The 25,061-nt window shown below is 50.3% G+C and overlaps 1 protein-coding gene across 12 annotated transcripts in view; it reads left to right on the forward strand.

The window, feature by feature from the left end:
- Positions 1-25,061, forward strand: part of FGFR1 (fibroblast growth factor receptor 1) — a 47,488-nt gene that overhangs the window by 11,458 nt on the left and 10,969 nt on the right. For 6 of the 12 annotated variants that reach the window (XM_064585522.1, XM_045879859.3, XM_064585523.1 and 3 more), the window contains exons 3-6: positions 20,572-20,838; positions 22,238-22,327; positions 22,598-22,770; positions 24,803-24,926. In XM_064585522.1, the coding sequence (XP_064441592.1) occupies positions 20,572-20,838; positions 22,238-22,327; positions 22,598-22,770; positions 24,803-24,926 (654 nt within the window). The remainder of the gene's footprint in view (positions 1-20,571; positions 20,839-22,237; positions 22,328-22,597; positions 22,771-24,802; positions 24,927-25,061) is intronic. The other 6 variants (XM_064585528.1, XM_045879861.3, XM_064585529.1 and 3 more) reach the window with 3 other exon arrangements.

Raw genomic sequence — 25,061 nt, forward strand, 5'->3', positions numbered from 1 at the left:
TGTGAGCAGTAAATGGCAGTTGTGGGTATTTTGTCCTGAAGACACCACAAGGGGAGGGCCTTGCCGTTCCCTGCATGGCATGCGATGCCTTAGGATGCAGATGTCGAAATCCACTGCACTCAGAGGACAAGTCCCCTGGTGCAGGGTGGCCCTTCACAGAGCTTATCCCTCCTGAGCTTTGTGATGGCAAAACCCATGCCCCACAGTCTTCAGAGAACTGCTGGGAAGTCACAAGGGAAAATCTGCCTCTGTGCTTTGTAAACCATAAGGTACCTCACAAATGTAAAGTATCACCGTACAGTCTTGGCCCTGCTGATTATTAAATAATAATGCTGCTATTGTCCTCAGAAAAGACTATAATCTGTGTATAAAGGGTTTGTCCAAAAGTTTAAACCCAAAACTCTGCTCCCATGGAGAGCTTTTCCCCTTTAGAAAGGCGTTGCTGTGAGAGAGAGAGAGAGAGAGAGAGTGTGTGTGTGTGTGTGTGTTGGGAGCCTTTTCCCCTTTAGAAAGGCCTTGCTGTAAGTGTGTGTGTGTGTGTGTGTGTGGTGGGGAGGGGTGTGTGTGTGTGTTGGGAGCCCCTCCCCCAGTCTGCAAATGCTCCTGAGGGAGCGGGGAGGGCCTGGAGTTTCTGGCTGTCCTTGGAAAGTTGATTTAATAAGGGTTCCAGGAAAACCAGCCTCCCTCTGTCCCGCCCTCTCCTTTCCTTTCTCTAGTTTGGGATCTTAAAGAGGCAAAGCTTGTTTCAGATCAAGTCTTGAGGAAGGGGAGGGAGTTGGATGGATGGACGGAACCTGGGTCGTGGGCCAAGGGGCAGAAAGCCCCTTTAGAAAGATAAGCACCAACTTGAAAGACATTTGAACTTGAGAAGGGTTGTGTCTATGTCTTTTTCTCTCCTTTAGAATAAGACTGGGAAAAGCAAATGGCTAAATCCAAAACTGGTTGTGAGGCTGCTTCTTGCAATTGGGGGTGGGAGTCCTGGAACATGGGTTAAACACCCCAGACCCCTTGGTCAAGGGGGACAGTATGAGGCTTGCAGTCTCAAAATACTTGCCTGCATACTCAGAAACCTGCAACTAATAAGCGATTTAATGGGCTGGGGTTTTACAGCTCCTCCCACCTACCCAGATTTGAAGGAGTCTGGTGGCCGGTTGAAGGGGGAGAGGTTAGACTTAATGGAAAAGCCGCACATTTCCATTTCTTGCTGCAAGCCCCCTCGGTGCTGATGCCGGGAGCCACAAAGCGAGGCTTTGTCCATGTTCCACGGAAACCTGCACCCACGGCCGGAGAAGCTACAGGCAGTGCCAGAGACATGGCCCCGGCTTCAGGTGGTAGGGCCCTGGCCACCCCAGGCCGCCCCCCGAGGGTCCCACAGCGGTCTTGGGCCCCAAGGGGTATGCATTTCAGCCTGGGTGCAGGGGGAGCCGCAAATAGGTAGCGGAGGGTCTCCCACTGTCAGCCTCAGATAGGCTGCAGCGATCCGTGTGGCCAGAGGACCCGCGGCTGGTGGCTGCCCTGGGACACACGTCCAGGGGCGCTCCTCTGCCCCATCTGCCCCCAACAGAATTTCTTCTTGTGAAAAGAAGCTGTTTACTTTGAATGCACACTGGATGGTCAAGAGGAGTTTCTTCACCCCCTGCCAGGAGGCAAGTGGAGTGACGTGGAGCCAAAGGTGATGTTGGGTGACCCACTTGAGGACAAGGGTGGAGGATTTTTAGGTCAGTAGAAATCTGCAGGGTGCTTACTTACCAGGTTTCCCCAGAGGATCCGCTCGGCCCCATGTCCTCTTCCCCAGAGACTGGAGGCTGGAGTGCTTTTGACAGGGTGTGTTTGCCAGTGTTCCCGGAGGAGCGGAGCTGAGCTGAGCGGGGTGGGGGTAGGGAGGACCCAGGGCTCAGCTGGCTTGTGAGAGAATGTGAAGGAGGAGCGCTCACGTGTCTGCTTGACCACACTGGGCAAGTGCGGCAAAGTCACTCCAGGGCTGTGTTCTTGGCTCTGGTGTCTGCATTGCTACACTATTAGCTTCACTGATTTTCCACTCTGGCTTTGCCAGCCAGCTCCCCGAAGTCAGGGAGGAGGAATTTCTCAGGGAAGAACAAATGGCCCCAGAGCCCTTGCTGCCGGTGGGGGAGGGGAGGGAGCCCAGACAAAGAATCAGGCCGGGATTTTGTCACCTGGTTTCTGGCACTACCTGGAGGCTGGGGTGGGCAGGAACCGCAGGGAGAGTGCCAGGGATTCCTTTGGAGTCTGTGGCCCCAGCCTGGAGGTGGGTCAGCAGAGCTCGGCCAGGGTGCTTGCTCCTGGTCTGGCAAAAGCAGTGAGTGATGGCTTGTGTCTGGGGCGGTGATGGACGGCCTCGGGAGAAGTGAGTTCTGGGGAGTCATTATCCGCAAGGGTGAGGTCCAGGGTCAAAGAGCCTGACCAGCAGCTGCGCCCTGTTTTCACAGTGCCTTGTTCCTCCGGGGCCGCCGGGGGCTCCAGCTCACCCTGTGGACACCACCTTTGCCTCCTCCTTCCTTCCCCGAAGTCTGGAAATGAGACAACTGTGTCCCTGCTGACCGGGGAAAGTCCAGCTGGTCTGGCGCTCCCGGTCTCCTGAGTTTGGCTGCCCAGGCCTCCCTATTAATTCTGGAAAGATGGCTCATTTACAACTTACTGCAAACATTCTCTTCTTTCTGTCCACCCTGCCCCCCCCCCCCCCCCCCAGGCCTCCACTGGTTCAGCTGCAAGTTAAGTGCTCTCTACCTGGGCTCTTGAGGGCCTGGAGTAAATCCCAGACTGTTTCCTCTCAGGAAAAGCCTTCTGGAGTCTGGGCTGCTCCTGAACTTGGAGGTTTGCTCTGACTTCCAGCTGGCAGCACCCAAGTAGGGGAGACCATTGCCCGAAGCCCGCCGTGGTAGGCTTGTTCCTCTTCACGGTAGCTGCTATCCTCAGAGTTCCCCCTCCCAGTTCTCGCTTCGCTTGGACTCCCACCTTTCTTCCCCCTTGCCAAACGAGGTGCCCACCGCCTTCATTTAAAGACTGTGTTCCAGGGTACCTGGGTGGCTCAGTTGGTTAAGCATCTGCCTTCGGCTCAGGTCGCAGTCCCAGGGTCCTGGGATCGAGCCCCACGTCGGGCTCCCTGCTTGTATTCCCTCTCTCACTGTGTCTCTCTCTCTGTCAAATAAATGAATAAAATCTTTAAAAATAATAATAACAATAAAGACCGTGTTCCTTGCACACTGGGCACTGTTGGGGTGAGGTGTCTGTCCAGTTAGTTCCAAGCCCTGAGAAGGACTGGCTCTGGCAGAGCTTGAAACGCAATGCTCCTTCCTTAACCCACATGCATTGGTGTGGCTCAAGCCTTCTGGGATGGGTTGTGTAGAAGGAGGTGAATGCCAGGGCAGCCGGCACCGCCATTTGAGTGAATGCGGCTGTGTTTCCCTGCCCTTGGACGTGTAGGCGCATGGAGCCTCAAGTGGGTGAGAGGGTCAAGGAGTTCCGTGAAGATGGGCCTCCGTGGTTACAAGCTTGGGTAGGGGGAGAGATTAAAATCCACCAACACTCAGATACTTAATCAACAAAGAAAGTTGAGTTTGGAGCTTATCCCTTCCTAAATTTTCTCTACGATTGACCACTAGCCTAGTGGTCCCTTCAGGATACATTCACAGACTTCACAGATTGAACTCACTCTCTCCCTCTCCCCCTCCCTCACTTCCTTCGTTTTCCCCCCTTCTTTCTCTCTTCCATCCATCCATCCATCCATCCGGCCAAACAAGACTCTTCGTTTTTCCTTGTTTTATACAGTATATTCATCCATACATAACCCTTGTTTATCTGGGTCCCTTAGCAGGAAATGTTCGTCCCTATCTTTTACTCCTTCACTTTTTGTAATTCCTACTCTTCGCTGAGGGTTTAGCTTGGGCTTAGCCTGAGGCATAGCTTGAGGGCCACCTACCCCATGAAGCCTTCCTGTGGCCCCAAATTAATCACTTTTTTCCGCCCCTTTCTGTTTAACTTTCAACCTGGTACTTGGCTTTACATTATATGGAATTTTTAACATATAGTTATTTCTTCCTCTAGAGCAAAGTTCTGTGCAATCAGAAAGAATGTTTTCATTGCTCTTTTAAAACATGGATATTCGGGGCGCCTGGGTGTCCCAGTCAGCTGAGTGCCTTCAGCTCAGGTCATAATCCCAGGGTCCTGGAATTGAGCCCCACGTCAAGCTCCCTGCTCAGCGGGGATCCTGCTTCTCCTTCTCCTTCTACCCTTCCCCCGCCTGTGCTCCCACGCGCGCGCTCTCTCTCTCTCTCTCTCTCTCTCTCAAATAAATAAAATCTTTTAAAAAAATAAAACATTGGTATTTGATAGGTCATCGAGGTTCATCGTAGGAAATTTAGAAAATACAGACATGTGAAGAGAAAAAGAAAAACTTATATTCTCATTATCTAAAAATAATCACTCTTGGGGCACGTGGGTGGCTCAGTCTCAGGTAAGCATCAGACTCTTGATTTCAGCTTAGGTCATGATCTCAGGGTTGTGAGATAAAGCCCTGTGTGGGGGGGCTCCTCGCTCAGCGCCAAGTCTGTTTGGGCTCTCCCTTTGCCCCTCCCCCTGCTGGCGAGCATACACCTGTGTATGCTCTCTCTCTCTCTCTAATAAATAAATCTATAAATAAATAAAAATAATCACTGTTAACTGTGAATCTATTTCTTTAGGCTGTTTTTTCTTGCATTTATACAAACATGACTTTTCAAAAATGGGATTTATATGGTATATACTGGTTTTTAACTTAAGCATGTAGTAGGTTTTTTGTTGTTGTTGTTGTTGTTTTTAAAGTAAGCTCTGTGCCCAACCTGGGGCTTAAATTCATGACCCTGAGATCAAGAGTCGCATGCTCTACCAACTGAGCCAGCCAGGTACCCCAAGCACGTAGTATTTACTTGCCATGCAAAGAAAAAATGTTTGTGCCTAATAACTACATAGTATTCCATTGTATGGGTTTGCAAAATTTATTTACCCAGTCCTCCACTGTTGAGCATTTAGGTTATTTTCAATAGTTTCCACTTAAATGAGCATACATTGACAAATAAAATTTGTCCACCTAGCCAAGGATGTTTATTTTCTAAAAGTGTTTAATACATACTGCCAAACTGCCCCCAGGAAGGTTATGCTGGTAAAGGTCTTTTAAAATAACAGTTAATAAATATTATTTATTGCACCTTCACACTCTGAATGCTTTACATTTTTACATCTTTACATCGATCTCATGGCCATAGGTTTTATTCCCATAATCAGATGAGGAAGCTGGGATCCAAGGAGTTAAGTAACTTGTCTGAGGTCATAGTTGGTGAGAGATGGAACTGGGATTCAGACTCAAGTTGATCTGACTTTGGTATTTTTTTCCAGCGTATTAAACTGTGTCCCTATGTCATACTGGGTTTCCCTCCCAAAATTCAGGCTGGCCAACACTTGAATTTAAACATTTGAATTTGCTGGGTCAGCCCTTCTTTATCTCACAGGAATCAAGCTCCACCTCCCTCCCTCCCTTCTTTCCTTCCTTTCTTCCTTTAAGATTTTATTTATTTATTTATTTGAGAGAGAGAGAAAGGGAGCATGACCTGGAGGAGGGGCAGAGGGAGAGGGAGAAGCAGACTCCCTGCTGAGCAAGGAGCCTGACTATCCAAGGACCCTGAGATCATGACCTGAGTCAAAGGCAGATGCTTAACCAACTGAGCCACCCAGGCCCTTTCTGGTGTGGTATGAACATGTGTGTGATTGGGGTAAGGGCAGCTAGGGATGCTTGCCTTATGCCATTTCTTGTGTGACATTCTGCTCTCTCCTCAGAGGTTATGCATGGGTCATAAGTCTGTGAGCTGCCCTAATGGAAGGGGTTCCCTAGCCTAGAATAATCAGTAGAACAAAAACCCCATTGAGGCTGCATTTTCCACTGCAGCCAAGCCCTCCTACTCGGAGAAGGTCTAGGATCAGAGGTCCCCAAAGTGTCAGATGCCACACCGGAATTTTCTTTGCAGGTCACACTTATTCTAGAATGTAGTGGTGTTGCCCAGACACATAAACCACCTAGATTGCTTTTCAAGTGGTTGTGGTCCAACAATGTCTGATGGGTGGAAATAAACATGTCAGAAGGTTCAGCGAGGCCGGAGCATTGACATTGTTCTGAGGCTACCGGTATATATATCTTTAAGATATGAAGAAATACAAAGAGAGGAGGAAGAATCCTGAAAATTTTGGTTATCTTAGTGTTTACCTTCAACACATTAATGTTTTTGTTTTGTTTTGTTTTTAAAGATTCTATTTATTTATTTGACAGAGAGACACAGCGAGAGAGGGAACACAAGCGGGGGAGTGGGAGAGGGAGAAGCAGGCTTCCCGCTGAGCAGGGAGCCCAATGCAGGGCTCGATACCAGGACCCTGGGATCATGACCTGAGCCGAAGGCAGACGCTTAACAACTGAGCCACCCAGGCTCCCCAACACATTAATGTTTTAAACAAAATTATAATGTAGATGAACTAGTCACAAAATAATTACAGGATTTTAAAAATATGTATTAATTGTGGTCTACCATCTGAAGTATGCCCCAGGAATAGGACACAGATTTATTAAAAGTTGTTTGGTAAATATTTTCTTCCAGTTCTGTTGGTAACTCTCTGTGTAACCTTTTGGGGGGAAAAGACACCAAAAGTCTTGGAGGCCCCTCTTGAATGGGAGGCCAAAGACAAATGCCTTCCCTGCCCCTAGCCTCACCTTAGGTGAGGCCCAGCCCTAGCCAGTGTTATTCTTACCAGACATATGCAGATACAGTAAATGACACATTTAAGAAATGTCATCAAAAGACTGCATCAAGTAAGGACATAAAACCCAGGTTATGAGGACATTTGAAACCAGAGGACAGGGTCCTTCCCTGAAGTGAAGGGACAGACTGACCGTCATTCGTGGGCTGTGACGGGTGTGTATGTACATCATGAAGGCGGAGGTTTGGTTTTGCCTTTTGTTCACATCAGCATCTTAGAACATCTGATTACATATTAGGTGCTCAATTAATACTTTCTGAACAAATGAATCCGTGCATGAACACCAGTAAGGAACAATCCATTTTCTTTTTTAAAAAGAGATACCTAAAATTTCTAGTTTTCAAAAGGAGACGGTGGGAATAAAATCCTTTTCAACAGAAAGATAAGGAAAATAAGTGAGAAAGACTTACTGCTACCACATATGGAGCACTTTATTTCAGTTGTTGGGACAAGCATTCTTGGGTGTTGGAGGCATGGCATCTCCTGGCCGGCATGTTTAAACCCAGAGCTCTGGGTTCTGAAGCTTGGTATCTCTAACACGTTTCCCGCCAGTCCGGGAACCACACTTTGAGAACCTCTGAGGTCAGTTAATTTCTCAAAAAAAGTCTATAAGGCAGGTGTTGTTTCCATTTCACAGTTTAGGCAACTGACTCAGAGGTCAAACAAACGAAAACTTGCAGAGATTAAACAGCCAGGAAGTGGCAGGGTTGAGACTTGAGCCTGGCTGGCATCTGTGCCTACAGCCCTAACCCTAAGGTGGAGTATCAGGGAGGCTGGAAAGAGAAAGATTAAGATTGGCAGGGAGGTAGGTGGGAGAGGTGGAAGAGTGCTGAGTCAGTTTACCTGGGGGTATTGGGGAGGGGGGTACATGGGGGGGGGGTAGATTGGTCTGAAAGCGTTCCTCCGAAGGAAGGAGACTCTCTTCTCTCTCTCTCTCTCTCTCTCTCCCTCTCTTTCCCTCTCTCTCTCTCTCTTTCTGATGAGTCGGGCTTTAAGTCAATTATCACTGCCTTTGGAATGCTGATCTGCTCTCCAGCCCCCTAGAAGGGTCCTTTTGCATTCAGAAATCTCTGCTCCTTTATTGTCAAACTTTAGAATTTACTTTTGGAATTAAAGTTTATTTTCCTTAGGTTTTAGGAATTAGCTCTTGAACCTTAAAAGAGTCAGGTTCCTTAACTAACTACTGAATGAAGTTCTTCCTGTGGCATTCAAAACTTTTACGGATGTTAATTTGAGCGGTCAAGACTGTATAAATGCCTGAAGGGTACATTTGGAAGTGGCATTTCTTTTACAACGTTAGCCCTTCTCCACTACCCTCTGGCCCCCGCTCCATTTTTAAAAATTTATTTGCCTAGCCAGTTCTCATGGGATAATATGTCATGAATCAAAAAGTTCAGTGAAATAAATCCTTCTAGAATACCTGGGCTCGCAGTTTTCTGCCAGTCACGGCCTCTTGGCTATTCTGTATTCTCCATTCTAAGGCTTCTTCTGGTGAGAACATGGGTCAGAGAGAAGGCACGAAGAGAAGCATTTATTGAAGGTGCCGGTGGCTGGAGCTCTGGGACCAAAACAGAATCCCCTCTTCTTAAAGCAAATTAACTTGAGGTCTCTTGCCTTCCCTCACACCAGAGGGAGCTCTGCGCTCACGGAGGCACGAGGGGGTGGCAGTGAGTGATGCTCACCTCGTAAGGCCCAGTTGAAAATTAGAATGTTGTTTAGAGACAGAGGGTGCCCAGAGCTTGTCAGATCAGTCAGTCTTCCCATTTCACAGGTGAGGAAACTGAGGCCCGAGGCAGCGAGGGGCGATGACTTGCCCAGGGTCACACCGTGAATGGTAGGGCCAGTCGTCTGAGTGATTTTCACGCAGGTGTTCTTTCCACTGTACCCAGCCAGTTACACCTGTGGTTCAAGCAGAGTTTGGGACTGTGGAGTTTTTACAAGGATTTCAGATCTGGGATGTTGACATTGCCCAGAGTAGTTCTGTCTCCCCCCAAGGTTCTAATTGTTCAAGATCCCCCAGATTGTCTGAGCAGAGGAGTCCTCAGTGTGGATATTGGCCCTTACCGTCCCCCAAGCCTTTGGTCCTGTTTTTTCGACCGGCTCTCTACCTGACAGCCATACCATCTCAGGTAGAAAAATCCCTGAACCATGTTCTTTTAGTTTCTTAAAACAAGGAGCACTAAATGCTCACCTTTCATGGTGTGTGTGAAGGAGAGAGAGGAAAATGAATATATGGTCCATCCATGTGTCCCTCTGGGTCCTCACTGTCCTGCAAATCTGGAACAGACCAGTGGTGCCAGATTTTTAGATTTCATGGGCCAGTACAATTTCCCCCCCAGGTTTTGGGAACCTACATAGGGTTAACTTGTTTTGCCACGTCAGAACATTTTTTAAAATCCAACACTGTTCACTACCATTACCCCTGTTTTTTATTGTGGTAAAAATATACATAACATCAAAAATGGACCAGTTTTCACGTTTTGAGCGTATAGTTCTGTGGCATTAAGTACATTCACGTGTTGTGCGACTTTCACCACCATGTCTTCAGAACTTTTGCACCTTCTCCAATTGAAACTCTTGTTCCCATTAGACATGAACTCCCCATTCTCCCCTCCCCCAGCCCCTGGCAGCCACCTTTCTACACCATTTCATTTTAAAAGGATGTTTATTGCCTTTATTCTCATAATGTAAAGATAAGAGGCATTTCCTTTTTTTAAAGATTTTATGGATTTATTTGAAAGGGAGAGAGAGAGCACAAGCGGGATGGGGAGAGGGAGAGGGAGAAGCAGGCTCCCCGCTGAGCAGGGAGCCGGTAGCCCGTAGTAGGGCTTGATTCCAGGATCCTGGGATCATGACCTGAGCCGAAGGCAGACAGTTAACCCACTGAGCCACCCAGGCGCCCCAAAAGGCATTTCTTCAACATCGAGAAAAAGTAACCTTATGAAGAGCCCATCCTTTGCCCACTGCAGCGGGTGGTGACCCCCGGACACTGTGTGACCCAGACCCACCATGCCACCATTGGATTGGACAGGGAGGGAAGATGGCAGGTACTCCGGGGTGCCGAGAGCTTTGGCGAAGTGTGCTCTCAAGCACCCATTGAGGTTTTGGGGGGAGGGAAAAGGCAAATTCTGGAACAGCCGGGTCCTCCACTAATTCATCAGCAAGTTTAGGGAGCTGCAACTTTTTCCTGCCCAGCTGCTGGTGCTTCCTTCCCCAAACAAGCTCTGCTGAGCATGGGGGAGGGGAAACCCTATGAGGGGCCCTAGTAGGGGGCAGGGTGGGGGAGGGCAGGACATTCTTTTCTTTAAGGAACCTGACCGGACTTTAAGGTCAGAGCCTAGCAGAGTGGGAGCTACAGGGTTACCTCTTCCCTGTTGATTCATCTCACTCTCCTCCTCCCCCACCCTTAATGATCTTTCCATTACAGAGCCCAGACCAGGAAGTGCATGACAGGTCGCAGCTGCAGACACATGGCTGGGAGGCCTGGGCTCCGGGCCAGTGGTGGGAGGGTCTGAGCTCCCCTTCCAGCAGTGGGACTCGGGGTGAGCGTGCACGGGCACGCGCGTGCACACACGCACTCGTACACACACACACACCAGCAAGTTCAGTGGAAAGGTGTTCTGTGTTGTAACAGTTGGTGGCTTGTTGTACTTTGGAGTTCAGGATGTGATCTTTTTTTTTTTAAGATTTTATTTATTTATTTGAGAGAGAGAGAATGAGAGAGAACACATGAGAGGGGATAGGGTCAGAGGGCAAAGCAGACTCCCTGCCGAGCAGGGAGCCCGATGCGGGACTCGATCCCGGGACTCCAGGATCATAACCTGAGCCGAAGGCAGTCGCTTAACCAACTGAGCCACCCAGGCGCCCGGATGTGATCTTTAATAAAGGCAGGAGAAGACTTCCGCCTGAGTGTCCAGATCCCCTCGGCTTACAGCCCGCATGAGTGGTCCTTACTGGGTTTGGGGTTCTTTTGGGGGAGTTTTCCATCATTGCGCAGAGGCTCTTTAGCTCCTTTTCCCAAAATAGGACCCATCTAACATGGCTTTAGAAGCTTCCCAGGTGTCCAAGGGAGTTAGTAGGCATAGTATTAATACCTCCGAAATGATCCGTTTTCCTCCATGATTCTATCAAAATGCAAGGTTCAGAACCTCTTTTGGGAGGAGGTCTAGTCGCAAGGGCATGAGCTTTGCAGACACACTGGCCAGGCTTCAAATCACAACGAATGAACAGAGCCTCCTTCATCGGACTTCCTTCATGGGGGATGGCTCCTTCCACATACAAGTTTGCTCAGGAAATGTTAATTTACCCTCAACTGTGTCCTAGGGGGGCGGTTGTCACACAGGAGTTTCTGTCTCCCCCGCCAGCTGTGTTGTTGGCTTACTTCCCTGAATCTGCCAAGGCTGGATTCCTCTGGTGCCAAATGTGAAATGGTGACACAAACTTCTAGGAACTGTGAGCATAGACCGCCCTTCCCCATAGCTGCAGGGCATCTCCCTTTGCTCTGGGGTGAGTGGGCTCTATGCTTCCTAGCACGACTTAAGTGAACTTTCCTCTTTCCAGAGCAGCTCTTTTCTTCCTGGTAAGGTAGGCGGGAGAGAAGCAAAGCGTACTGAGAATCGCTTTGGGAAATGGGTATAGGAAGAGATTTCTCCCCGGCTCCATCCGGAGCATGTCAGTAAACACTTGGCGTGAGAGCTTTAGCTGGGAGAGAGGAAGAAGGGAAATTTCTTTTAAAACAACTCTTGGGAGCATTCCTTTGTTAATCACTTAATTACAGTCCTTCTCCCCAACGGGAGAGCGCTCTGCCCGTGGTGGGAGGTAGGGGGGATGTGGGGGGTGCCGATGCTGAGGGGGGCACCGTCCCCAGGAGGGAGAGAGCTGCAGGTACGAGGAGGCCTGCCCACCGGCTCCAACCCTGGGCTCCATCCTGACACCGTGTTACCCCTCACAACATCTATTTGAAAGTTTACACAGACCTCTCTGGGCCCAGGGCGCTTTCGGCCTGGGTCTCCCGAGTGGGGTTCTGTGCGCCTGGGCCTCCTCGGGCCCAGCTACCGGGGAGCTGTTTTGGGGGGTCTTGGGGGCGGGCGCAGGGCCCTGGCTGAGGCTTTGGCCAGTGCAGGCGGCTCTGCACTAAATTACAGTGATGAGGTGGGACACACAAAAGACCGAAATCTTTTTTTAATAAAAACAAAACAAAACTCCGGCCCCAAGCCCCTGGGCTGCTGAATGGCGATGGCTTCCTGTCAGGATTAGCCGGGCTGCCTGGGCATGTGTGCACTGCCTTTCTCCTCAGGAAATACCTTTAGTAAGCCCCGGTGGGGTCCCCATGGCAACGCACGAGGGGACCTGCTGACAGAGGCCATTCAGCCCGCCATTGTTCCTCGGGCCCTTTGTCGGGAGCTGTATTGCTGCCCCTCTGGCAAACACAGCAGTTTGCACCGTTTTGTCAGGCTGAATGTGGAGTTTTTACATTTTAATGGGTTCTTCTGGCAGTGGCCCATTTGCATGCAAAATGTTCCCTCTTACTTCTTTCCCTTTTTCTCTTAAAAAAAAAAACAAAAAAACCTACACTCCAAATCCCCTGGGTCAGGGGACTGGTGAATGCTCCTGATCAGGGTGTCGGACCCTGCTAATTGATTTGGTGTTCTGTCTCCCCTATCACAACATGCCCCTGCCTCCCCCATTTCTGCAGCTTTCCCCGTACGCTGGGGACATCGGGAGTTCAGGGAATCCCCTGTTTTTAGGGCTTCCTCTCTACCCCAACTCTTGTGAGAGGATAGTTCCCCGGGATTTCGGTGAGACCCCCGCTCTGGCCCGGCCTTGCCAGACTAAAGTAAGTTTTCAGTTCCATTTCAAAGCCAAAATAACGTAATAAAAAACCTCTGCAGAGGGCTCCCGGAGCCCTGCCGCGCTGTTCTGTGTTCCTTTTAAGTTGTCTTCAAAGCCACCCCGAGTTCCTCCCCCACCCACAATTGCCCCCTCATTTATCCCTGGGGAGTTTGTGCCAAGACTGTAAACATTCCTGGACCACCAGTTCCCCCACGTTCCTAAAGAGAATGGCCATTCTCCCCTAATTTTCTTAACCCAGAAATCCAAAATCAAAAGGATTTCATAAGGATGACAGAAATCGCGACCCCGAGACAACAGGCCTGGGCTTTGTTGGGGGCCGGTTATCCTTTGGAGTGTAGGATGTGGATGACACCACTCCTGACCACGGAGGATCGAGAAGATGCATATTTATGGACCAACCCACAGCCAAACAGCATGAATAAGTGCAGGATAAAGTAATGAGAATCTCTATGTCTTGGGAAGGCACATTAAGACTGCAGTTTGGGGAGTGAGTTTTCATGTCCGTAGGAGTAATGGAGAGAGCAGAGGAAAAAGGCACTTAAGGAGAAAGCAAAATAAGAGGGGCAGGGTGGTCATCGGCTTGGCCGAAGAGGCTGAGAGATTGGACAGCTGAGGTTGGGGGGCGTGGTTGAGGGGCTCCAGATTCTGGAGGAGGAAGAAATACACCGAGGTCCTCAGGAGCGTGAGGGCATGGAATGCAGGGTGCCCATGCAGAGAGGTCAGGGTTTGAGCCCTGCGGCATTCAGATGTGTGAGCAGGACAGCTGGCCCAAGGAAAGGGTTGGGGAGCCCTTTGCCTGATGTTCTTAATCTTCTCAGCCAGTCAGGCAGGGTCATCAGAGGTCATCAGCTCAGCTGGAAACTCTATTCAAAGGTGAGGGTCTCAGCATTGAGAGAAGGTGTCCGGTGACTGATCCAGAATTGAGCCAAGGACACGGGGAGGGGAGGACAGTGCTGTCTACCTGTGGCCAGAGCCACATGAAGTACCTCGAGCGGGTCACCTGTCCCTCTCCCCAGCGCTGGGTGAAAAGTGAGACACTGGAGGAGCCCAGGCCCTGGCAGACGCAGCATCCAGAGCCAGAGCTGACCCCTGTTCTGTGACTTGGAGAGAAATCCCTCAGTCTCCGTGTTTTTGTGCTTAAATGGGAATGAACATGAATAAACATGCCTTTTTTTTTTTAAGCCTTTATTTATTTATTAGAGAGAGAGAGAATGAGCAGTAGGGAGGGGCAGAGGGAGAGAAAGGGAGAGAGAAGCAGATTCCCTGCTGAGCAGGGAGCCCGATGCAGGACTGGATCCCAGGACCCTGGAGACCATGATCTGAGCCGAAGGCAGCCACTTAACCGACTGAGCTACCCAGGTGCCCTAAACATGACTTTTGAAGTATCAAGTGCCATACCAAAACGGCATTATTCTTAGTCCCGAGCCTGTCACTATCCTCGTGTCGCCCCCCGCCCCGTTTCCTTACCTGCCAAATGTGCACAGTCGCACCTGCTCAGCTTCAAAGGGTAGATGAGCAAGGACAGGAAAGTACATTCATAAGTTAAAAAGCCCTAAAAGATAAGGTAGAGGTGGTGAGGCTGAGGGAATGGAAGAAAGAAGGTCAAAGCGACCAACTTGAGAACCTCATGCATGGAGGTGGGGGACATGGGTGCGGTTAGACAGCATCAGGGGGCTGAACAGAAAGGGTCTCAGTCACTTTTTGGAAGTCAAGGATTGCAAAGGCAAAGTGAAGGAATAGGCTTGTTTTCAAAGCAGTAGACCTGGGCTCTGGATGGGTGTGGACTCTGAAGAGCCAGGCCACCTGGGTTTGAATCCCAGCCCGGCCACTAACTGACCAGGCCATCTTGGACAAATACTGGACCTCTTTGTGCCTCAGGGTCCCCCCTGTAAAACGAGGATAATAATAGTACCTACTTCTCAGGGTTGTGTAGACTAAATGAGACCTCTGCCTGACACATAGGAAGCTTCCACGTCCGTAGGTAGGGATAATGATAGTTAATATCTACCTCCTAAGGGATTGAACAATAGTCTGTGTTAGAAGCTTTCACAGTGTACAGGATGTAGTAAGCATGCTGTAAATATCGTCCAGTATTAGCATTACCATTTTCAGCATTGTTTAGGGTCCCAAGATAATATGGGGGGAAAACACATAGTAAATTGCAAAGTGCTGTGCAAATATGTTGTGACTCCTCACCGGGTTCGTGTTAAGTTTGTGGGGCTTGGGGACAGTAACTGCCAAACCAGATTGGCTGTTAATGGGACCGAGGCTGGTGAACTGGCATTTCAAAGTACCTTTTCAGGTGTATTTGCCCATGTGGCAGGAAAGGTCTGCATTCACAGTCTGCAGAGAAATGTGTCCCTTGGGACTTCTTTAGTGCTTCTGTTATCTCTGGCCTCCCACCCCATGGGCTGAAACCATTATTTTTTGCTCTTTCTGCTGTGAACCTTTAGTCCAAGCAGGACATCCTCTAGCTTCACCTCCCATGCTCCCTCATCCCCAGGCATAGCCCTGCTTGAAAGCACCCCCATCCTTTTCTGCTCCCCCAGAGTTATCACTCCCCATCTAAATTCGTAATTGCTTCCTCCCCTTTCCCTACCATTATGTCCAACCTCTGCTGTCTACCCTGACCACCAATACTTTTTTCTTTTAAGTTCTGAACACTCAGAGCCCATGTTGGATTGCTGGATCTGGGTTCTCCTGCTCTTCTCCAGTTGTCTCGTGTTGCACCACAAAGTGCTTCAGCCGTGTCAAGCGTTATGTAAAGCGTGTAAAGCTGATCCCCCTGGTTAGAGCACGGCGTGGGTCTGCTGCGCCTTTGTTTAATCCGTTTCTTCTCCTTGCACAGTAACCAGGGCACACAGACTCACCCAATGGTAGCTCTTTTGAGGAAAGCTCCCTGTCTTCTCCTTGGATTTCTGGGACCTGGGGTCTCACCTTCTCAGAATGACAAGGTTCGTATGGATTTGGGCCTCCTCACAGGCTCCAATCCCCCGCCCTGCACAGTGCCCATGGCTGGCAGAAGACTGGGGCATTTAGAATCCAACACTTGGCTCTGATCCGATGTACCCAGGGCAGAACTGCCTGCTAGAGGACAGTGGCAGACTTCTGGCCGGTTGTGCCATAAGCAAAATGCTACCTCCTTTTGACTTGTTGGGGATTACAAAGCCCTGGTATTTTGGAGGAATATAGGAAGGGAAGAGGGACTCAGTAAGGCTCCATTAACATTCATCTTGTTCCTGGACTTGAGAGCACCCTGGGAAACTCTGCCCCTTCGCCCCCCCCCCCTTTTCCTAGCTGCTTCCCTGAGGATTACTAAAAAGTGTGGTTCCCTGATCTGTTCCTGGTTTTCCCTGGGGGATAGAGAGGCTCTGTTAGAGAAACAAGATGGGATTGGTGATTGGTATATAAATCCCTTTCACTCTCACTAAAGGGGGTCCTGGATCCAGCCTACACAGCCTTCCACGTGCACCTGCCACCTGCCCCGTCCCAGGAACCTGCCTCGGGACCAGAGGCCTCCTCAGTCTCAGATTCACGCAGCTAAGCAGGAGCCTTTGCTCACTCCTGTTTTCTGGGGAGTTGGCCAAGGTGTTGGCAGCCTTAATCTTCTAGGGATATTCAAGTCCAGCCCTAACCCTAACCCTAACCTTCCCGCTCCCAGTGGTGAGACCAGTGACCCTGTGCTGTGAGCATCAGAACACAACGCACCTTTTTCCACAATGCACTTTGAACACATTGCACCTGGAGCCTGTAAGAGCGAACGGTGTAATCTGACTCAGGGCCGAACACTTCCAGCCTCAGGCGAGGTCATCACAGAATCCAGATACAACATGTCCTCCAGCCTCCGTGTCCCACCTCATCTCTCAGGAAAGAAGACGCACAAAGCAAGTGTTATGGTTTGCCGCTTTCCTCACAGCATCCCCATTCCAATTAATCAGGTTCTCCAAGATTGGAAGAACCCTGGCTTCAAGTGGCCAAGCAGTGAACTGGCTTTCTTCATCTTCCACGGCCAGCCCAATAAAGGTGTCTGCTCCTTTCTTGCCACCTGACACCTAACAATAAGTATTTCCCTGGCCCATTGGTCTTGACCAGGGAAAGGCCAGCTCAGAGGAACTGGAGCCCCAGATACAAGGGCCTTTCCCAGTGGGGACATAAATGGGGGACGCTAGAAAGACCAAAAGAAGAATGGAGGGTAGGGACTGAATTGTTAGAGGCTGCCAGTGAGCAGGGACGCCCTTGCGTCAGCCACCGTACGTAGGACTCCCCCAGGTCAGGACTGCTATTCAGGGCAGCGATGCAGACAGGCAGGGCCCAGGAAACCAGCGAGTGCTTGGTTACCTTTCCATCACCTCCTAGAAGAAAGTGGCATTATCCCTGCTTTGTAAATAGAGACATTGACACACATCCAAGAGCGCTATTAGCCATGAAAAAAATCCACTATAACCCAAGAGCCGTGGGCTGATTTTTGGTTCCTCTAAAAATTAGCCTTTCCCAGATGCTAAATTTAGTTCAAGACCTATTGGGTGTTTTCCGTTTCTGACATTCTTAGGCACTGTGGAAAATTTACAACAGGCAGTTCTGCTCTGAGTTGCTTGCTGTTTCTTAGGAGAGGAAGACATGGGCACTTCGGACTGTTTCGGAGACAATAGAACCAGGTGTCCATCAACCGATAAACGGGTTCATAAAATGTGGTACATGCATACAGTGGAATATTACTTGGCCATCAAAAGGAATGCAGTAGTGAGATTGCGGCCGCATGGAAGAACCTTGAAAGCATCATACTAAATGAAAGAAGGCGCTCAAAAAATCATCTAATGTATGATTCCATTGATATAAAATATCCAGTGCAGGCAAATCTCTAGAGACAAAGCAACGGTGGATGCCTAGACTGAGGGAAGGGTAGGGGATGGCGTGTGATGGTGTGGGGTTTCTTTTGGGGGTGATAAAAAATGTTCTACAGTAAGATTGTGGTGATGGTTGCATAACTCTGACTTTATACTAAAAAAAAGAAAAACGCCGTTGAACTTAAATGCTCTAAATGGGTGAATTTTATGGTATGTGAATATATCTCAATAAAGATGTTTTTAAAAGAAACGATACAAGATGGTATGTAATCAAGCGTGAATTTGTGTGGTTTGCACAGTAACTGTGTTACAGACAGGGTAGCAATGCTGGGACCAACAGCAGGCTTCCTGGCTGGCTTTGATGGTGCACTCTGAACAGTGTCAGGCGGGGTGGAGTGGGGGGAAGGATAGAGCATCACAACGCTGACAGCCTTGAGCCGAAGTCCGTTTTGTTGTGAGGAGAGAATGCAGTTGGTCTGCAGAACAGCCAGCCTTAAAGTGGAAGGTAGGAAGAAGGCTACGTGGGGAGGTGGGAACAGATTTCAAAGAGCCTTGAATGCCAAGCAAGGGTTTTGATTGTATCGTACACATGGTGCAGGATCCTGATCAGAGGAATAAAGGGATAGAGCGCACCGAGGCTTGGAACATCCGAGTGAGTTGGAACTCCAGCGGCAGGGAAAAGAAAGCTGGTCCTGAGGCTTCTTATACACCCCGTAGGCGAGTTGTGTTTGCACATCCTGGTTGGGACAAGTGGGAAGTTAGGGATTCAAGCTAGAATCAGCCAGAGCTGGTCTCAGCAGGGCCAGTGTCCCTTTGCTACTTTCTCTTGGGGAATTGCCTGTGTTCTTGTCTCGCCACCTCTTTGTCCCCAGGACCTGTCAAAATAGGCTGTGATGCCAGGGGCTAAGAATTTGAGTTTACCAAGTTGACTATTTGACCAACAGCTTGTACAGATCAGGAGCTGCAAAATATTTAATCAGTGAGGTCATTGGAGGGAGTGGAGATTTGATCAATAGGAGTGTCTGATGTTTTCTTTAAGGGTCAAGTCTAAACTGCTTTTCTTCTCCCTTCTTTTGGCAAAACCACAAACCATTAAAATTGGAAAGAATAACTTTTTTTAAGAACCAAAAGGCTTATTTTTAATCAGTTATGTGGTCTGCTCACCTTTGTGGTGTTGCTCTTGACCTCCTTCACAAAAATACAGATGACTGTTAGCCCAGTGGCTTCCAAACCCTTTTGAAGTAGCACCCCCACTTTTGATGACTCATATTTACCCAGTATTTAAGACAGCTCTTGGGTTGAAGAGGGTCAGGGCCTACTGCCTTGGCCCCCCTGAGGAAAAAGCTGTTAGTCCCTGGGGCCGGCTGAGGCCCAAGGCACTCATTTTCTTCATTTGTAAGGCTTGTGGCAGAAACCTGGATAAACGTCAGAGTTGGTTATAGTGAGGGTTGGAGAAGGAGAAAAGAAAGTTTAGAAAGGAAGATGCTGAGGAGACAGTGCCTGTGTCCTTTTTGCTTGTTCACAAGTATTTATTGGGCAATTCTTATGTGCCAGGCACCCTACTGGTTGCCGTACTGGTTGCCGTACTGGTTGCCGAGGATTTAAAGGTAAATACGACCCGTCCCCACCCTCGGAACTCAGTCGAGAAAGGGAACTTTCCTTCAGTGTGACAGGTGCAGTGGGAGGGCACCCGACCCAGACTGGGAGCTGGAAGAGGCTTTGGGGCAGAGTCCCCAGCCAGGCAGAGAACTGGAGGGTAGCTGTGAGCCAGCAGACACAGGCCCTGAAGGGGGTAGTGGGGCGCGGGGACTGGAGGGAGCGTGTGTTTCAGAGAGTCCTGCTTTGGGGACCTGCAGGGTGTCCTGGCTGAGCCCCTGATGGTTAACCGCGGGGTGGGGGGAGGGGGGTGAGAAAGAAAGAAGGCTCCCAGGGCTGTGGAGACCTAAGTCAGGGGGTAGATACAAGCCGAAACAAGGGCACTTTTTGGTGGGGGATGGACAGTTGGCGGACGACACCAGGAGGGAGCGCTCATGAGCATCCTGAATGGAAATAGAAGCTGCATTTCCCCCTGGTAAAGAGGGGGTGCTCAGAGCAGGGAACTGTCTGGGATGGTGGCCTTCTTTGTCAGTGCCAATGCCCAGTTGCTGGTCGTGAGAGGGATGGATGGGTGACCAGGTCGCATCGGGTCTGGGAGCCGGGGAGCACCCGGGATCCAGGGAAAGAGGTGAGGGGGAGTGAATGCGCGTGACAGTGTGTTGGGGGCGGGGGAGGCGGGGGGCTCGAAGGGGGAGCCCAGCAGTGGGACGAGGAGAAAGGAGCTTTGTGTGCAAGGGCTGTTGTGGCCAGAGCAAGTGTGGGCTTAGTGGCAGCTGCCGGCCTCTGCTCCTAATAAAGTCAAAAGCTCCGCATCCTCTGGCCCGACACCTGTTAGCTAGAGGTTCCCCTGAGCTGACCTCTCCCTGCGCCGGCTCTCTCCCATATGCATCTTATACATCTGACTCACTGCAGGGCCAGACCCCTCCCTGCTGAATCACTTGACCCCAGGATCCCCTGTTGACAAATTACCTTCTCTCTACTTAGGTGGGGGCTGCTAGATTTTTGAGGGAAAGGGTTTGCTCAGCTGTTACTAGGGAAAGGGTTGAGGCTGGCCTAGCCCAAAGGAAATGGGGTGTTCTCCTGGGAAGTGGCCATTCTTGGCAAAGAACCGAGTGTGCAGGGAGGGGCAGTCTGGACACAAAGATGCCCGGGGGTGGGTGGCTGGCCTTCCCCCCCTCCCCTTGGATGGAAGGAAATGAAACGTCAACTGCTTAATGCTGCTGTGGCTGCTTCCTGGCTTTGCCTCTTCCTTCTTTTGCCCTAGGGGGGAGCGGGGTAGAGAAGAAGAGGTAGGGTTCCAGGTAGCCAGCTGTCTCCCACTGACCCCTATTCCAGTTCCGCCTCCTGGCTCTGTAGCCCCTGGGATGCCGCGGCTCAGTGCGGCTCGCTAGCCTAACTCCCTTTGTCTCTCTCCCTCTTCCCTCTCCCCCTCTTCCTGCCCCGTCCCTTGGCCCCTCCCCCCCTCCCCCGTGGGTGGCTGCAGCCCAGCCCTGGGGAGCCCCTGTGGAAGTGGAGTCCTTCCTGGTCCACCCTGGTGACCTGCTGCAGCTTCGCTGTCGGCTGCGGGACGATGTCCAGAGCATCAACTGGCTGCGGGACGGGGTGCAGCTGGTGGAAAGCAACCGTACCCGCATCACAGGGGAGGAGGTGGAGGTGCGGGACTCCGTGCCTGCTGACTCCGGCCTCTACGCTTGCGTGACCAGCAGCCCCTCGGGCAGCGACACCACCTACTTCTCCGTCAACGTCTCAGGTTGGTAGCCAAGCCTGCCCTCACCCTCTCCCCAGATCCAGCTTTCCCACCCTCTCTGCCAGTTTCGGGGGCGGGGGTTGCCCCGCCCCCACTCTGCTTCGGAAACTGCTGCCCACTAACATTGCTCCGCGCCCGCCACGTGGCTTCGCTCTCAGAGGGGTGACTGGGGGTGGTCAGGGCCTCAGGTCAGAGATCTGGGTTTCCAGGATCAGCCTCAGAAGTGACTGCTCATGTGCTTGGGTCAGTAAGACACTGATCTTTTTCCACCATAACTTGCCCAGATCTCCAGGTGCTGCCTGGGACTGGGCCAGCTTCCATTCTGTCATTCCCTTGCCATTTGGACTTGGTACTTGGCTCGGGGGTTAGAGCCCCGGAATATGTGGTGAGGTGGGTCCCTGCTGTGATTGGAAAGGATCCAGTGCACCACCATATTCCCAGACTTTGTGGAAAACATCTGTCCTCCACCTTCTGGAGCTGTATTAAGGGCAGCCAGGGAACCCCAGAGCTCTGTGACTTTGGGACTCTGCCACTTTTTAGAACACGACTTTTACACAACTCTAGGGTAAAACAAAGAAGAGCTGAAATTTTCTTTACACAGTGTGTGGAGAGCCCAGGGTGAGGGCTGGGCATCGCTTCTCCTCCAGGTATCGTTTAGAACCTGCCCCCACTTGCAGGACTTGCCTCCTTTATTTCCCTCCAGACCCCCAAAAGCACTAGGAGGGACTGGGAAAAGACCTGGCATGATCGCTGCTTGGTGACCACATGTGTGTCAAGCCTTTTAAAAGGGGCGGATACCTGCGGAGAGGTGTTAGCAACTGCGGACTAGTGTGGTGGGCTCCCTCTCTGCTCTGGTTATGAGGGGCAACCCTCAAGCCTTCGCACATGCGTGGTAGAAAAATCCCAACTAGAATTGTTCAGCCCGTTCTTTCCCAGATGGTATAGAAATAGCTTCTGGCTGTAGTGTGCCTAGATCTGTCTGGGTTTCTGAAGAAGGATACACACAGATTCCCTGGCTGCTGGTCCTGAGACCCAGCACCTCTGGGTGGTGCTGAGTTGCGAGAACCTCTGAACGCAAGGTGGAATTAAATTCAAGAGGACCCGCTGCCCCTGATGGAACTGGCCAGTCTCAAGGCTTCTGGACAGAAAGGGGCACCGCGTTGGGATGGGGAAGGCGGGGGACAGGCATAGAGCCTGCAGTTCTTAAATAAACCGTTTCCGTCCCACAGAGAGACCGTCACGAAGGGCAGAATGGGACTGGGGTCCAGTATGGGGACAGGCATCTGCATTCATCTGTAACTGGACTGGCCTTTATGTTCATGGCCGGCTGTTGATATGGATGGAAATCTAGTGAGCCCTTTTCCCTCGAAGGGACCTCAGTGCCCCTTTCTGCTTCCCATAGATGCTCTCCCCTCCTCGGAGGACGACGATGATGATGATGACTCCTCTTCAGAGGAGAAAGAGACAGATAACACCAAACCAAACCGTATGCGTGAGACACTGTTTCCTACCTTACTGCCCTCGGGCCGGGCGTTGGGTTTGAGTGGGAAGGGGGAGGCTGGGATGATTGTTTGGAGAAGGGGCGGAGAGGGCACATGGGGTCCCGATGTTTAGCCACGGGGTCCCTGGTGTGCCCTGATTAGAGCCGGCACTGTTGACAGGTGTTGAGCAGGCAGGCGGGGCACTTCCAGGTCCTGGCCTGGGCCCCTGCTCCTGAGCCTGACTGGCCCCCTGCCTGTCTCTCTTGGCTTTCCCTGGGCAGCCGTGGCTCCATACTGGACATCCCCAGAAAAGATGGAAAAGAAATTGCACGCAGTGCCAGCTGCCAAGACTGTGAAGTTCAAATGCCCTTCCAGTGGGACTCCCAACCCCACACTGCGCTGGCTGAAAAATGGCAAAGAATTCAAACCTGACCACAGGATTGGAGGCTACAAGGTACGTGTGTGTGTGTGTGTGTGTGTGTTTGAAAGTCGGTATAAGAGGAACGGGAGAAGCTCCTTGGAAAATCCTTATTATATGTCATTAATTGTTTAATGCTTTCTAACTATAAAAGCAGTGTACTTTAGAAAAATTTCAAATACAAAAAACTGCAAATGAAGCTTTAAAATCTTCAGTCCTGGAGCACCTGGGTTGCTCAGTCGGTTAAGCATGTGCCTCCACTCAGGTCATGATCGCAGAGTCGTGAGATCGAGCCCCGAGCTCCTCGTCGGGCTCCACACTGGGCGTGGAGCCTGCTTGAGACTCTCCCTCTCCCTCTGCCCCTCTCACCTCGCGCGCTTGCTCTCGCTCTCTCAAAATAAAAAAAATTTTCAGTCTTTTTTCTATGTATATGGTTTTTATATAATCACATTGTATATATACTTTCTTGTCACTTGTTAACATTATGAGTCTTTTGCCATGTGTTTGAGAGATAATTTTTCATGACTGCATAATATTTCATTATTAAAATGTCTCATGATGTAATGACCTGTTTTGTGATATTTGTCATTTTCTGGTTTTTCACTATTCTACATTATATTGTGGTGAGTATCTTTGTACATAAATCTTTGTCAGTGTTTTTAAATGTTCTTCCCCAGGACAGGTTGCTAGGAGTGAAGTTACTAGACCAAAGTATAAGCATTTCTTTAAGCCCTTAGTGCATATTTCCCATTACCTTTTTCTCCCCCGGTAATTAGGTAATTTTACTCATTCATTTATTTTTTTCTAACATGAACGTTTCTTGAACCCATGTCTTTCCAGAAAGTGTACTGGGCAGTAGCATTCCAAGTACATCAGGAAGATGTGCTATATTATTTATTGTGATATTTGCTTTAATGGGGAATGATTTAACGAGCTGGGGTATGATTTTATTTCCTATTTTTATTTTATTGTGGTAAGAATTACTTCCAAAAGAAAAAATTAATTCATCTTCCCATAGCAGAGTATGAGAATGACAGGCTTACCATACCTGAGCCAACAACTTCGATGACAAAAGTACCTCACTCTCTCTTGTGCATTGTTCTGCTTGTTAGCAGACTTCAAATTTTCGTATGTTAATAAGCAATTTCCATGTCCTGCTGTGTGAATTGTCTGTTTGCGTCCTTTGCTCATCTGCGACTCTAGCAAGAACTTCTTCCTCCTTAATCCCTTCTTTAGACTCTGATCATCCTTCTATCCCATCTCACCTCCCTGCTCTTCTCCCATTAATCTTGTACGGAGAAAGCAGAGATCGGGGTGCGTGGCCGGATCACTTGGTGAACGTGTGACTCTTGATCACAGGGTTGTAAGTTCGAGCCCCACTTTGGCTGTAGAGATTGCTTAAAGAAAAAAATAAAATAAAATCTTTAAATAGAAAAGCAGAGATGAGGAAAAACAGGGAAACATATTAAATTAATTTATCCAACACTTACCACGGGTGGTACGAGGCAGTGCTCCTGCCCACAGAGAATTTCCAGTCTGACAGGAGCGCAGGCGTCCTCGAACACTGTCACGAGAGGCAGGCTTTGATCAGTGCTTCAGCAGGGGCACAGAGGGACAGTGAGAACCATTCTGACCCGAGGTTGGGCTGGAGGAGATGGTTTTTGCAAGAAGAGGTCGGGGGCAGACCGGGCTGAACTCTTGGCGGGGAGCCCTTCCAGCCCAGGATGCAAACAGAGGCGCAGAGTGGGAAGCTCCCGGTGCATTCGGGAGAATGCAGGAGGCACATAGGTCAGATCGCAGACGGCCCTGGCTGTTGCAGGCAGACGTCCAGAGTTCCTCATGCCCATCTGCCCGTCTGCCTGATGTGTTCTTTCAGTGCACGTGGACCGGAGGCTGGGGGGGAGGCGGTCTCTGCCCTGTCCTGGCTCACGTGCTGTGCCGTGGGGGCCGTGCGCTCCGGGCTGGGACTGGAGGGTAAGTGCCACCGGGCACCCCTGCCTCCATGCGGCTTCTTGCCTCCATTCTCCTCCAGACCCGCAATGGAGCTCTCTGGCATGTTTCCCCTCAGGTCCGTTACGCCACCTGGAGCATCATAATGGATTCCGTGGTGCCTTCGGATAAGGGCAATTACACCTGCATCGTGGAGAACGAATATGGCAGCATTAACCACACCTACCAGCTCGACGTCGTGGGTAAGAAGGCACCAGCGACAGGGGTCGAAGGAGCTTCAAGGAAAGAGAGCAGGGCTTTGAGAAAACAGCCATAGGGTCCAGGCCGGCGCGGGGGTTTATCAACTCTGTCGCCTAAAGCCGGTTTCGTGCCTGGTT

Source organism: Mirounga angustirostris, unplaced genomic scaffold (assembly GCF_029215605.1).
Source record: "Mirounga angustirostris isolate CCGP_5_RB_7025 unplaced genomic scaffold, mMirAng1.0.hap1 SCAF_2, whole genome shotgun sequence".
NCBI classification, from domain to species: Eukaryota; Metazoa; Chordata; class Mammalia; order Carnivora; family Phocidae; genus Mirounga; species Mirounga angustirostris.